At 44.4% G+C, this 12,841-nt stretch overlaps 1 protein-coding gene across 5 annotated transcripts in view; it reads right to left on the bottom strand.

Annotated features, from left to right (window-relative positions):
- Vps13d (vacuolar protein sorting 13 homolog D) overlaps window positions 1-12,841 on the bottom strand; it is a 224,513-nt gene that overhangs the window by 84,345 nt on the left and 127,327 nt on the right. For all 5 annotated transcript variants that reach the window (XM_021649137.2, XM_021649138.2, XM_021649141.2 and 2 more), the window contains 6 exons: window positions 11,594-11,757; window positions 10,706-10,814; window positions 7,282-7,461; window positions 4,969-5,085; window positions 3,945-4,094; window positions 753-902 (listed from right to left, as the gene is read on the bottom strand). In XM_021649137.2, the coding sequence (XP_021504812.2) occupies window positions 753-902; window positions 3,945-4,094; window positions 4,969-5,085; window positions 7,282-7,461; window positions 10,706-10,814; window positions 11,594-11,757 (870 nt within the window). The remainder of the gene's footprint in view (window positions 1-752; window positions 903-3,944; window positions 4,095-4,968; window positions 5,086-7,281; window positions 7,462-10,705; window positions 10,815-11,593; window positions 11,758-12,841) is intronic.

Genomic DNA, 12,841 nt, shown 5'->3' with positions numbered 1-12,841 from the left:
CAGTGAGGTAGGCAGGCATGGTGACCCTATAGTTCCAGCTAGGGGGTCTGAGCCCAGGAGTTACAGATCAGCCTGGGGAGCACAGCAGAGCCTGGCTGCTGGTTTCTTTATCTGTGTGATTTAATGATAAACAACTTGTGGCTCGCCTCTCTGCCTTGCTTCAGTGACCAGAACTTGAGGTGTTCAGTGGACACTTTGCTACCCTTCTGCCCGATGCCCAGGGCCCCACCGGTGAGAAGAAGCTGACTGGGGTCTGTGGTGGAGGGCCGCAGGTAGGCTTGGTCCCCATCAGCTCCCACTTTCGCAGCTTGCTGCTATCACAGCTGGCTTCTAGCTGGGGACCCTCAGGCATGACAGCTTTCTCACTTTTAACTGTCTGCTGTTAGTACACGCATGGCAGTTTACACACCACACTGTTCCAAAGGCAGACTCCCCACAGCTCTCCAGAATTATCTCTGGACCACTCAACCTTTAGCAATAGACCACAGCACCTACAAGATACTGCTTCACTCAGGAACGAAGACTCGGGCATCACTCCATGGTTCAGAACTACCACGGTCACTGAAATCATAGGTGAGGAGACAAGGTGCCAAGAAAAGGCACCTCCCTCACCAGTCAAACAAAAGCCATGTATGCCTCAGCCCTGAGAGCCACCTTTGTGCATACACTGTGCTGCAGCTGGCTGTGACTGGCTCTGAGCGACCAAGCGTGCCTCCATACATGCCCCTGGCCCGGCCTCCCCACCAGCCCACCTTGTAGATGTTGGTCAGCGCACTCTTACTGGGGAACTTCACTGCATTGACTTGCACAGCAGGGCCTGTCTCAATGACCTCGTTCTCATTGCTCAGGGGGGTCACGTAGAGCATGAACGGCTGAGTGGTGCCAATGAGCTGGTTGTCCACCTGGAGCAGGAAAAGCCAACGAGACAGAAATACCACGCTGATTAGCTATTGTTTTTATATTTGGTGCCTCATACTAGCAGGCTACTCAGAGACCCCTGGCCATTCTGCCACCTCACAGCTACAGCGTGCATGTGTGCGCGCATGCACACACACACACATTGTCTCTCTCTGTGTCTCATCCAGGACCAGGAGAGGTGACGATAATGGGCAACTTGGTACATGGCAGTAATCCCAGCACTTGGAAAGTGGAGCAGGAGAACTGAACACTTAAGGCCAGAGTGCACCACACAGCCAGTCTCTGTCTAAAAATAACAACAGGGTCAGCAAAATGGCTTGGCAGGTAAAGGCGTTTGCTGCCACGCCTGCAGACTTTAGTTAATTTCCAGGATCCACATGTGGAAGGTGAGAACTTATTCTCTCAAGTTGTCCCATGCCCTGAACATGCACATTCTGCCATTTGCACACATATAAATGCACAAATAAAAATTGTATGGACAATAACAACATAGTAGCAGAATTTTTTAGGTGAGTACTTACTTCTTCACTAAGGTTTCCCTCAGTGATGACTAAGAAGTTAGCCTAATTTAGCCACTCCACAGAACATATACATTTAAAACCTCATTTTGATATAATAAATATAATTATTTCACAATTAAAATAATTTCAAAATTGAAAAAAGTCTTAAAGCATCACACGAGTAGACCTGTTGTGCCAAAAACTGGTTGCCACACCCATCACAACCTGCAGTGCCTAGCACCATGCTGGTCACCGTACATGTGACACTTGGGTGTAAGCATCAGCCCACTGTCCCAGCTGATAGGTGGACACGTGTGGAGCAGCCCTTGTTCAGGCTGACCAATGACAGAGCCGGTTGTACCTAGGCTGTCCTGCCCAAGGCCAGTGTTCTTACTGCTGAGCTGTTGATGCCTCCCCCTCGTTCCAAACTCCTTGAAGATGAGAGAACAAAGACCTTGGTCATCTGCAAGCTCTGAAGGCTGAGTTGTCTCTCCAGCCCCCAAAGACAGCTTTTGATCTCACTGGTTTTTTAGTTCTGCAATTATAGATTCTAGTTCATGGATTTCAGACGTTTAGTTTTTCTTTTTTCTTTCTGTTTGTGGTCATATGTGTAAAGATCAGAGGACAACCTAGGTGTCCATTCTTGCTTTGTTTGAGACAGGTCGGTGCTGACATGTGTGTGCACGTGGAGGTCAGAGGACATCTTGTGGGAGTCAGTTCTCAGAACTGAAACAAGCTCCTTTATTGACTGAGCCACCTCCCAGCTCTCTTCTACATATTTTAAAGTTCTAATCAGGTGTGTCTAACCCTCAGGCTCTGAGCCACGAGCAGCCTGGGACAGCTACAAATGCAGCACAACACGAAATCATAAACTTATTAAAACATTCTGAAATTTTTCTTTTCTTTTTGCGGTTTCTTTCTTTGTAATTCAATTGCACAGCTCTCAAGTGAGGCTTCTGGAGATGACACAGTGTCACAATGTCAGAAGGCTAGAGTCTGTGATTAGGCGTATCAGTGTTCACACGTGTCATGTCCTCTTGATTAATTAATTCTCCTATCATTAGGAAATTCCCTTCCTTCTCTCTGCTAATACTCTTTGTTCTGACATTAATCAACGTGACTCCTGCTTCCTTCCTCTTGACTAGTTGAAGCACAGGGCCCCCACCCCCGGGCCCTTTTAACCTATTTGTTTCTTTACAGCTAATAAGTGGTGGGTGGGGGAGGCAGGGTCTCACTGCACCTCATGCTGAATCTGAACACATGATCCTCCTGCCTCAGCCTCCATGCTGATTATAGGCCTTCCTGATGTGTGCTTCTTGTGGGTGGCAACTGGGTCTTGCATTTTATGCAATCTGACCATCTTTATGTTGATCACACTGACAATTAATTGGCACCATTGCGTTTTTGTCTGCCACCTTGCTATGGCTTGCTATTGTGTCCCATATGTTGTCTACCCCATTTTCTGCCTTCTTTTGGATTCATCAAGCACTTTATTCCACTTTATTAATTACCTACAACCATTATCACTGAGGCGGGTTACAGTATTTAACTCGATGTGCTGGCCTACCATTAAACGACATACCACTTCATGTACAAAATTACAATGCTGTACTTCCATTTCTCCGCTGCAGACTTCACAGCACTGTTGTTAATCATTTTACTTTTACATGTGGCTCAGGGACCACAATGCAGTTGCTGTCACGTTTGTCTAAGCAACCATTACCTCCTTAGAAGACTTACTTAAGAAGCCTAGTGCATGCTTTTCATGTCTTCATTTCAGGTTTTCGTCTCTACTCTGTGTTGATTGCAATTCTATCAGCACTGTTTTCTGTCTGTGGGGTAATGTTCTCTAATGCTTTTGGAAGCTGTGGTCTTTAATAACAAATCCCCGACCTCCACGTGTACACTGTGTACCAGCTGCCACCCCCAGTAGCTGAGTTACTTATACATCACCTGGAGCATCCGGAATTCAAAAAATTCTTTGTATTGGCAGGCACAATGACCATGCCTTTGATGATAGAACTCAGGAGGCAGAAACAGCCAGATCTTGGTAGGTTCCAGGCCAGCCTGGTCCTATATAGTAAGTTATACTAAGCCAACCAGGGCTGCATAGCAAGACCCTGTCTCAAAAGCAAAGAGAATTTGTGGGAGATGTTGGGGTGGAAGCTCTTCTCAGGGATGCCTCTTTTAAAGATCAGGTATTTCCTCCAGGGGCTAAAGGGATGGCTCAGAAGTTAAGAGCACTTATGGCTCTCGCAAAGGATCTGGCTATGGTCTCCAGCACCCATGTTGAGTGGTTCACAACTACCCCTAACTCCAGATCCAGGAGGACAGCTGTCTTCCCTTGGCACTAGCACTCACGGGCATGCACACACACTCACGCACACGTGCGTGCGTACACACAGATACACGTGTAATTAAAAGCACTTTTTAAAGACATTTCCCCAAACATTAAGGTGTGTTTATACAGCAGACACTTGGTGTGGGTGGACGTAAAACAGGACGACCACACTCTCGTCCTGGTACCTGCACATCCTGTATGCTGAGCTCCAGCATGTGACTGGCTGTCAGCTGGGTGTAGTGGATGTTGATTCCTGTGAGGCTTGCAAAGACCAATTCTTCTGGAACTTTATTAATTAAAGAGATACCAATCCCGCCTTCTAACCGCACCAGCACCTGAAAGGAAATCAAAGCCCTGTCCATTAACTGCTTACAACAGAGCTCACAGTGGCCAGAAGGGTACACAGACGTGAATGGCTTCCAGTCCCTCTGCTTTTTTGCTTTGAAAAGCTGAAAACCACTGCAGAGTCTCACTGGTCAGCTTTCTGGTTCAAACGTCCTCCTGCCCCTGGGAGCCAAGCCTTCCACTTTGAATGGACCCCTCAGTCAGGTCAGAATGCCAGGGAATGTGAGGACAGCACATAACACACACGGATGCTGCACAGCATAGGGGAGGGATTACTCAAGAATCTTGCTCCCTGTTTGGGATGAGCCCCTAGCAGATTATTCTGTGCACATCTACGTGGCCATTTACTTAAGCACCATGCAACAAGATCAAAAAAGCATGCTTCCCCACGCTCATCTCAATCTCAGACTTGTCATTCTTTCCCAAAGCACAAACACAGGGAAAGGAAGAAGGATTTAAGTCAGATGGAGGGGGGAAAAATCACATTTTCTTATTCTCTAATTACTATTAAAATTTGGATCATTTGTCATCTCACTAGGGCAACATCTGTTATTGTGTGATTCCCACCTAAGATCCAGACGTCACCCGAATGACATAAACACACATGTGGTAACAATAAACACAGTGAAACAGCACCCCACACTCAGAGTTCACACAATCACAGAGCAAACTCTCCACCAGCTGACAACCAAGACAATTAATCTAAAGCATTTAGAAAATTTACTGCCTGGGCTGGCAAGATGGCTCAGTAGGTAAAGGTGGAAGGAGAGAACTAACTCTTGCAATTTGCCCTCTGATCTCACACATGCTATGGTACCACACCCACACACATGTACACATGTAGAAATAAACTGATAGACTTACTTCCAGCTCTTGCTGTGTATCTGGATTCCTCAGTTTCCGAAGCTCCTGCTCTGTAACGGGAAGTTCCTCCATTTCGTATGATGAACGTTCACTTTTCCTCTGGCTGACATCTGTAATCTGAAATAAAAACAGAACAAAATAAGGGCTCACACTTCCACGCCAAATATTGGTCAGGAGCCACTATATGCCCAGGAAACTTTTGGAGGCTAATTGCTTCAAGGCTGCCAGGGCAAGATCTGGGTTATAATGAAGCAGGTGAGCTTCTGAGTCTAGACAGCATTCTATCCAGCTAAACACCTTGGGTGCCTCATAGAGCAAGGACAGGCCCCACAGAGCATGGGCAGGCCTCTGCAGTGCATTTGTATTTGGCATGAGTAGATGGCTCTGTAAAGCAGCACTACAGACTACGGTTTGGTACATGATGTATCAGAATGCTCACAGATAAGTCCTCCACTGGCTTCTCCCTACTACTCTATGACTGATGACTCTGCATCTCTAGCACACATCTCACCTTAAGCCCCAGACCAAAAGTCACAATGGCTTTTGGACATCATCACAGAGAAACATGAGGCCACCTTAGCTCAGCAAGTGTCAACATAACTTCTGGTTCCTTTAAGCCTGCTCTGCATTTTGCCTAGTGATGTGTGGACCCTTATCCCCCTTGATGCCGACAACAGATTCCTGGAGGCCACTTAGCCTTATGCCTCATCCCACACCTATTCACTGACTACTCAATCAGCTTCCTCTGGATTAGCTTCTCTCCACCCTCCCACTCTTGCCCTGCACTTTGCTCTAAGCCACCATCTCCGACTGTTGTGCCAGAGCCTCTTAGCTGGGCTTTCTGCTGCCTCCAGTCTTTTCAACACTGCAGCCAATGAGTTATCTCAGATGAATACTTATCGTGCCAACCCTTGACTCCTGCCTGCCTTGGACAAAACCTTCTGCCTTTAGTATGAATCTCAGACCCCAATCCTGTCTCTAATCTAATTTTTTACCATACGCATGTGCTAGTTTCTCCACTAATCAGCTTCCGAAATACTAGATGAACCGTGATAACAAATGTTGGTTGTCAATGTGACCATATCTGGTATTAACTAACACTCAAGCAGCTGGGCACACCTGTGGAGATTTTCTTGATCAATCATTTGAGGTAGAAAGACCCATCCTAAGTCTGGAACACAGCTAGTAGCAGCTTATATAAAAGGACACAGTGCAAGCAAGGTTTTGCTTTTTGCCTGCTTGCCTTCTCTCTTGCTGGCAAGTTCATCCATCTACTGCTGAGGCACTCCTTCACTGGTGTTAGAACTTGTCTCTTGAGAAGTCCAATGTATACTGAACACCAGCTGAGGTATCCAGCCTTGTGGCTTAACAGCTTAAAAGGTCTTGGCCTTTTTCCATCAGTGGACTAGTGGGACCACTGACACTTCAATAAATCCCCTTTTAATATTCATACCTATATTCGTTTAGAATTTCTGTTCCTCTAGTGAACACTAATTCAGTAACTTACTCTGTTTATCTCTCAGCTGCCTATGTCCTTCAGACTGTCATTTCACGGTCACATGCTTAGGAACTGAAACGCTGCCTGCCTCTAAGAGCTGCTCAGTAAATCACCTCTGTGTGAACATGACCAACATGGCAGTGCCCCTGTGCCTCATCTTCTCTGCCAGGTTCACTTTTCTTGTTAACTTGGTGCTAGCTTGAGTAGTACGTCTTGTAGGAAGCTCCCTCAGCCTCAAGCATAGTCCCCCTGAACTCCCTCACTTCCTCCCTTTATGACGTAGCATTGTACTTGTCTGGTAGAAAAGCTCCTCTCTTCTCCTGAGTGGTCATACATCAACTATTTTAAAAACGAGTACACATTTTTAAAAGAATTTTAAAATTCTTTTACGTTGAAGAAAAGGGTCTTTTGATGTAGCTCAGGCTGGCCTTGAACTCAAGTGACCCCCCTGCCTCAGCCTCTTGAGTGCTGAGCATGAGCATGTACCTCCATGCCTGGTTCATTCCTAATCATTTTTAGACTTTCCTTATCTTTATAGTCACTTCCACTCTAGCTCCCACACAACTTTATAATGGAGACCCAGCCCTTTCTTACAGATGAGGACAGCACAGCCCACATCCAGCACGTGAGTACACTAAAACAAGTATCTGTTACTCGCCTGACCATGTGGGTGGGAAAGGAAGGCCCATGTCGGCCCTTCTAATTCTTTTTTTTGTTTTTTTGTTTTTTTGTTTTGTTTTGTTTTGTTGGCCCTTCGAATTCTTTTTTTTGTTTTTTTTTTTGTTTTGTTTTGTTTTGGCCCTTCTAATTCTTACCTGGAGTGCTCGTGTTGGTCCATCTGGGATGACTCTGATGGACAACATTCCAGAACCAGGCCTCATTTTTTGGTTAACAAACTGCTGTTCTGGTGGAACTGGCCCCAACAGCTCCACCGATGAGTCGGGACCAAGAACAACTTCGGCTCCATCAAACAATCCAGAAAGCCCTCCTTTGGCCTAAAAGATGTCAAAATAAAGATATAAAAGGAAAGGCCATAGCACAGACTTAGACACTTCAACTTATCACCTGTGAGATAAGTGAGATGAAATTCTCCTTTGGGAGTCACAATTTGTTAGTCTTGCAAATTAAAAAAAAAAAAAAAAGGTAGCACTGTATATAATGGCAAGGTGCATGCATTGCACTAATGTGGAAGGTGACACACATGTAAGCGGGAACCCACAAACAAAGCAGATTGGTTGTACTCCGCCTTATCACAAACCTCACTCACTAAACATAAGTTCATAAAGTAGCCAGAGCCGGCTCTGTTTCTTTGAGTATTACCACTGAGGTTTGTCTAAAAACCTTAAATATTACAGAACTGATCATTAATTATTCAGCTTTCCAATTAAAAAGCCAGTTCCAGAACAAAAGCTTCCTTTACGCTGGCGGCAAAACAACCAAATAGCCCCAAGTTGTGCCACTTCTGACCTGTAACACAGCAATGGGACACAGTTTGGCTTTTGAAAAAGTCATAGTCCCACTGTGCTCCTCACACGAAATGCAGGTCTATGGGGCAAGGCCCATGGGGACACACCACAGACTAGAGAGAACAAATATTCCAGTCCTCTTTCTTTGTTTTGGTTTCCAGGACAGGGCCTGCTCTGTTGCCTGGGCAGCTTCAAAGTCATCATCTCCTGCTGGAATTGGAGGTATGTACTACCATCCACAGTCTTCCTTGTTCACTTTAAATACTGAATGATGAAAAGGCACATAGGACAGGTTTCAAATACAAGGAACGCCTTTCATAAAGGTAAGTTTAGAAAGTATATACATAACCTAGAAAGGGCAGATCAGAAATGTGTGTGAGCCTTCTATTGCTGTATTTAGCATAGAAATGAAAAGAAAAAAAAAAGTTTCCTAAACAAAACATATTCACAGCAAAGAAATGGTGGGCAGATGCAGGAAACAGCAAACATTGAAAAGGGATTTGGTGGGAGGAAAATGCTCCACGAAAATTGGAATTACATGGACTTAAAAAAAAAAAAAGCTAGAAGTAAAGTCAGGGTCAGACCCGGAACCCACCAATTATAACAAGCCTTCTTTTGCCTCTAGAAGTCTGAATTGTACTGCTAATTGAAAATCCCAAATCCACTCCAGATGTGAGCTTCACATAAGTAAGCAGCTGGCCTTTGAAGAGAAAAGCTCAGGGCCACAGAGGTAAAGAAAATAAATCTCACCAAACAGAAGAGGCTTCTTATGGCTGTACACACCACCACGAGAAGAGATCCTGACGCCACCAGGAAGAGGAACACTAACTGCCAAGGGCCTGATGCTGGACTGTTGAGCTCTGTGTGAGTCCCACAGTGGGTGGACCTGCACACGCAGCCACTGTGTTGCTCTGCTATGTGCTCAACCCCCCAAGCTGCCCTCCCACCTGCTCACCTCAGATGCAGAGGCCCACACCTAGCCCAAAAAAGGATGGGTGGGAATCTAAATACCTGACAATATCCCAAGTGCATATTTGTTTATGAAGTCCCTGGAAATTTGTTATGCCACAGACTGGCTGAGAACAAAGAAAACTCTAGCAGCCTTGACTGTCACATTTGCTACAACAAAATACTCATTTTGATACCACCAAGAATGTAGCCAAGTCAAAGACACGTCCACACACCAATGGGTCATATAGTACCAAACAGTCAGACTCGAGAACATTTCCACAGAAGGAACACATGCACACTAGCACACATGTATTTAACAACAATTAAAGAAAAAGAAGGCATGAATTTGAAAGAGAGCAAGTGGGGAGGGCTCGGGAGAGTTTGAAGAGATGAAAGGGGAAAGAGATATAATTACAATATAATCTCAAAATTAAAGAGAAAGAAGGATATTGGCAAGCCAACTACTGAAGGGGGGGGAGAGGAAGAGGAAGAAGATGACAATGGTGACAAGGACCACAGTGCAAACTTAGGACCAGCTCCGACACTTTACAAAAGATATTGTAGCTTCCAGGATCTAAAACTAACCGACCCACCTCAGTGTCAGGCTTTTAATGGATACTCTTTTTTCCTCCTTCTTTTAAAAAGTATGTAGGTACACAGGGTGTGGTGGTACACACCTTCAATCCTAGCACTCAGGGAAACAAAGGTAAGCAGACTGCTGTGAGTTCAAGGCCAGCCTGGTCTACAAAGCAAGTCTAAGACAGCCAAGGCTACAAAGAGAAACCCTGTCTCGAAAAACAAGACAAAAAGTAGGTAGGTAATTTATGTCATTAACGGAAAAATTTTTCAGAGAAACCAAGAACCGAAGAAAAGACGCCACTACCCAGGACAGCTACTTCTAACACACTTGGTCTGTCACCTTCAAGAATGCATGCTATGGAGCTGATATCCTATGGAGCTGGAGAGATGGTCTGGTGGTTAAGAGTACTTGTTGCGCTTGCAGAGAACCCAAGTTCCATTGCCAGCATCCACGTCAAATAGCATACAACCACCTATAGCTCCAGCTCCAAAGACTCTGACGCCCTCTTCTGGACTCTGTAGGTAGCTGCATTCCCTTGTACATATAACACACACAGATGCACACACATACACATAAGTAAAATAAAATAAATCCTGAGTCATAGAAGCAGGAGCTGTGGGAGTAGAAAGATTATAAATGCCAAAATGCCATAAATCCTGCTGAGAAACAGTCTTTCCTAGCAATGGCTCATAAACAGGACAGGAACAATGGCAGTATCAAGGAACATGTCAACATGGAAGGGGGAAGTTTTGTGGGGTCCAACCCCTAGACAAAGAACTACAGATAACTAATGACTGCAGGGAGAAGAAGAATTGGTCTCTCACAGGGATGAGTCACCTATATCAGTTATTCGATGCGGAGTGGCCAGCCCTAAAAGTACAAACACAAAAACCAAAAATATTAAGCAGGGTGCATTTATACATACGTGTGTACACACATATATATATGCATGTAACAATAACAATCAAAGAAAAAGAGACTATCACCTTGAAAGTTGGGGAGTATAGGAAGGGCTGGAGGTGGGAAAGGGAGAAAGTGGTATAATTCTATTTCAATTATTTTAAAATAAATCTTTTAAAAAAGAAAATAACATTTCCCATGTTGAAACACACAGACACACAGGTTTCTTGACTGCCTTTAACAAAAACGGAGTAACTAGAGAGTACATTCACCATGTATAACCTAGGCAAGGCTTTGTTTTGACCCTGGAAGCTGCAACCAAGGGTGTCAAAAGCAACTGACCTGAACCACCAGCCCATGCAAGCCACAGGTCAATCTTCCCTCGCGGAAGCTCCAGGTCTGTGTGGTGCTGCGCCTGCGGTCTGGCTTTCTCAGCATCAGAGGCTCATATCTGCAGAGACACACAGTGAGGCCCACTCCTCTGCCTTCCAGCACCCACCCTGCAATGTGATGGGCGGCACACAGAGCTGAGTCTCAACATGAGGAAATCAAAAGAACAGAATGGAGATCCAAAACCCAGGAGCGTGCAGACTCACAGGTGAGCCCATCTTGCTTTCTGGGAGGGGCTACCTGCTTTTCAAGTCTTTACTGTTCCATTTCTAAACAGTTGACTCTGTGGCTTAACTTACAAATTTTTCAAGATAAATAAGGTACCAATTGAAAACAAAAACACTGGTTTTATGAAGAAACTAATACATTTGTAAACAGAGCAATTTATTTAAGATAATGTAGCTCATGTAAACTGTCCAGAGAGTTAATCATAAAAAAGTCTGAATAGTGCTATTAAATGTGTTGTCTTTAAGGAAGACAAATACTAGGAAAAACTTCAGAACACAAACTGTTCACTTTTAGAGAGTAAAGGGAGACTGAAATTTTCAGTAACATAAATGTTCATTTTCTATAAATTATTATTTGATCTTTCTTAACACCTTCATGGGTACTCTCACAATAATTTTTTTTCTCACAATAATTTTTAAAATTAAATGATACCTGAGAATTTGATAGGCATCAGCCATTAAGGAAAAAAAAAACAAAAAAAAAAAAAACAAAATAGAATACAAATTCTCATGACAGTTTACAGAACTCTTATTTTGAGAGGCAAATTTCTTGACTTTGAAATTGAGAGTCAACAGGCAATGAGCCTGACTCAGAAGATACCCAGTGGAATACCTGTTGTCTGTCACAGCAGCCAGGCCAGCGATATCCAGGATGGCTGACCCCTCAATGGAGCGTGTGGCTGAGGGCTTGTTGGGGTTGTGGGGAACTGCAGAGCCCTCGTGGGCCAGCATTCCTGTCCCTGTCATCCTCCAGAGCTGAGAGCGTTTTCCTGGTTCCTGATGAACAGATACACAAAGATGTGGCCACAGCTAGCCCTGTCTGCACACGCTTCCTAGGGGCCAAGAAGGTTCTCACGTTGCAACTGGACTTAGATGTTTCCCGCGTCATAGAAATACTTAGGGTTTCGTTATTGTGACTTTCTAGTATGTATGGTGCATGCTGAGCACTAGCACGTGTGTCCAATGGTGCACATGTGTGGAAGTCTAAGGACAAGCCTCAGGAGTGAGTTCTTTCCTTCTACCATGAGATCTGGAGCTTAAACTCAGGCCATCAGGTTTACATGGCAAAACCTAAGCCATCTCACCAGCACATACACTAAACTCCTAAACCAAGCAACCAAGATTTGTAAGTAGTATAAATATTTTAAGAACTATCCTTTGGGGCTGCAGAGAGGGCTTCATGATTAAGAGCACATGCGCTCTTGTAGAGGACCCAGGTTTACTTCTCAGCACCCACATCAGGTAGTGGCTTACAACTGCTTGTAATTCAAGCTCAGGTAGCCTTCTGATGACCTTTTCTAGATTCCACGGGCAAGGCACTGGTAAGTGCATATATATGACATTCATATACAGACATGTACAGAGGCTCATATCTGCAGAGGGCATTGCAGGAACCACAGCTGTCTAAGAGGCGGCATGTGGACCCCATGAACAGCCAGGGGGATTCTGTACAGGTACAAACAATTAAAAGAAATTTTTATAAGTTATACACCTAATATTTTTTTTTTAATCAGAAGCCAGGATTGAGCGGTCTCCTACCTAGCTATATCACCATGATTACCACTATTCCATGAAGACTTCAGATGTCTTAGTCCAGAGAAGAGTCTAATTATATCAATATATGTAAGGTAGCTCCTGACTCTGGCACTCCTGTAACTTGCTAGAGCAGGGACAACAGCATCCTCACTCCTTCCAATGCTTATGGTCTCAACAGTTACTAACTAATTATAACCAAGTATTTAAAGGTTATGATTCATTGATTGCTTCTAATTTTCAATGCACTTTCTTTGCTAGAATACGAAAACAGTACAATTAGACTTCCAGGTCAAAGGAGTTTATTTAATCCATTATATGCTATAGA

The sequence above is a fragment of the Meriones unguiculatus genome, chromosome 3 (assembly GCF_030254825.1).
Source record: "Meriones unguiculatus strain TT.TT164.6M chromosome 3, Bangor_MerUng_6.1, whole genome shotgun sequence".
Taxonomy (NCBI): domain Eukaryota; kingdom Metazoa; phylum Chordata; class Mammalia; order Rodentia; family Muridae; genus Meriones; species Meriones unguiculatus.
The sequence above is the reverse complement of the archived record's forward strand: the minus strand, read 5'-3'. Positions and strand labels throughout refer to the sequence as shown.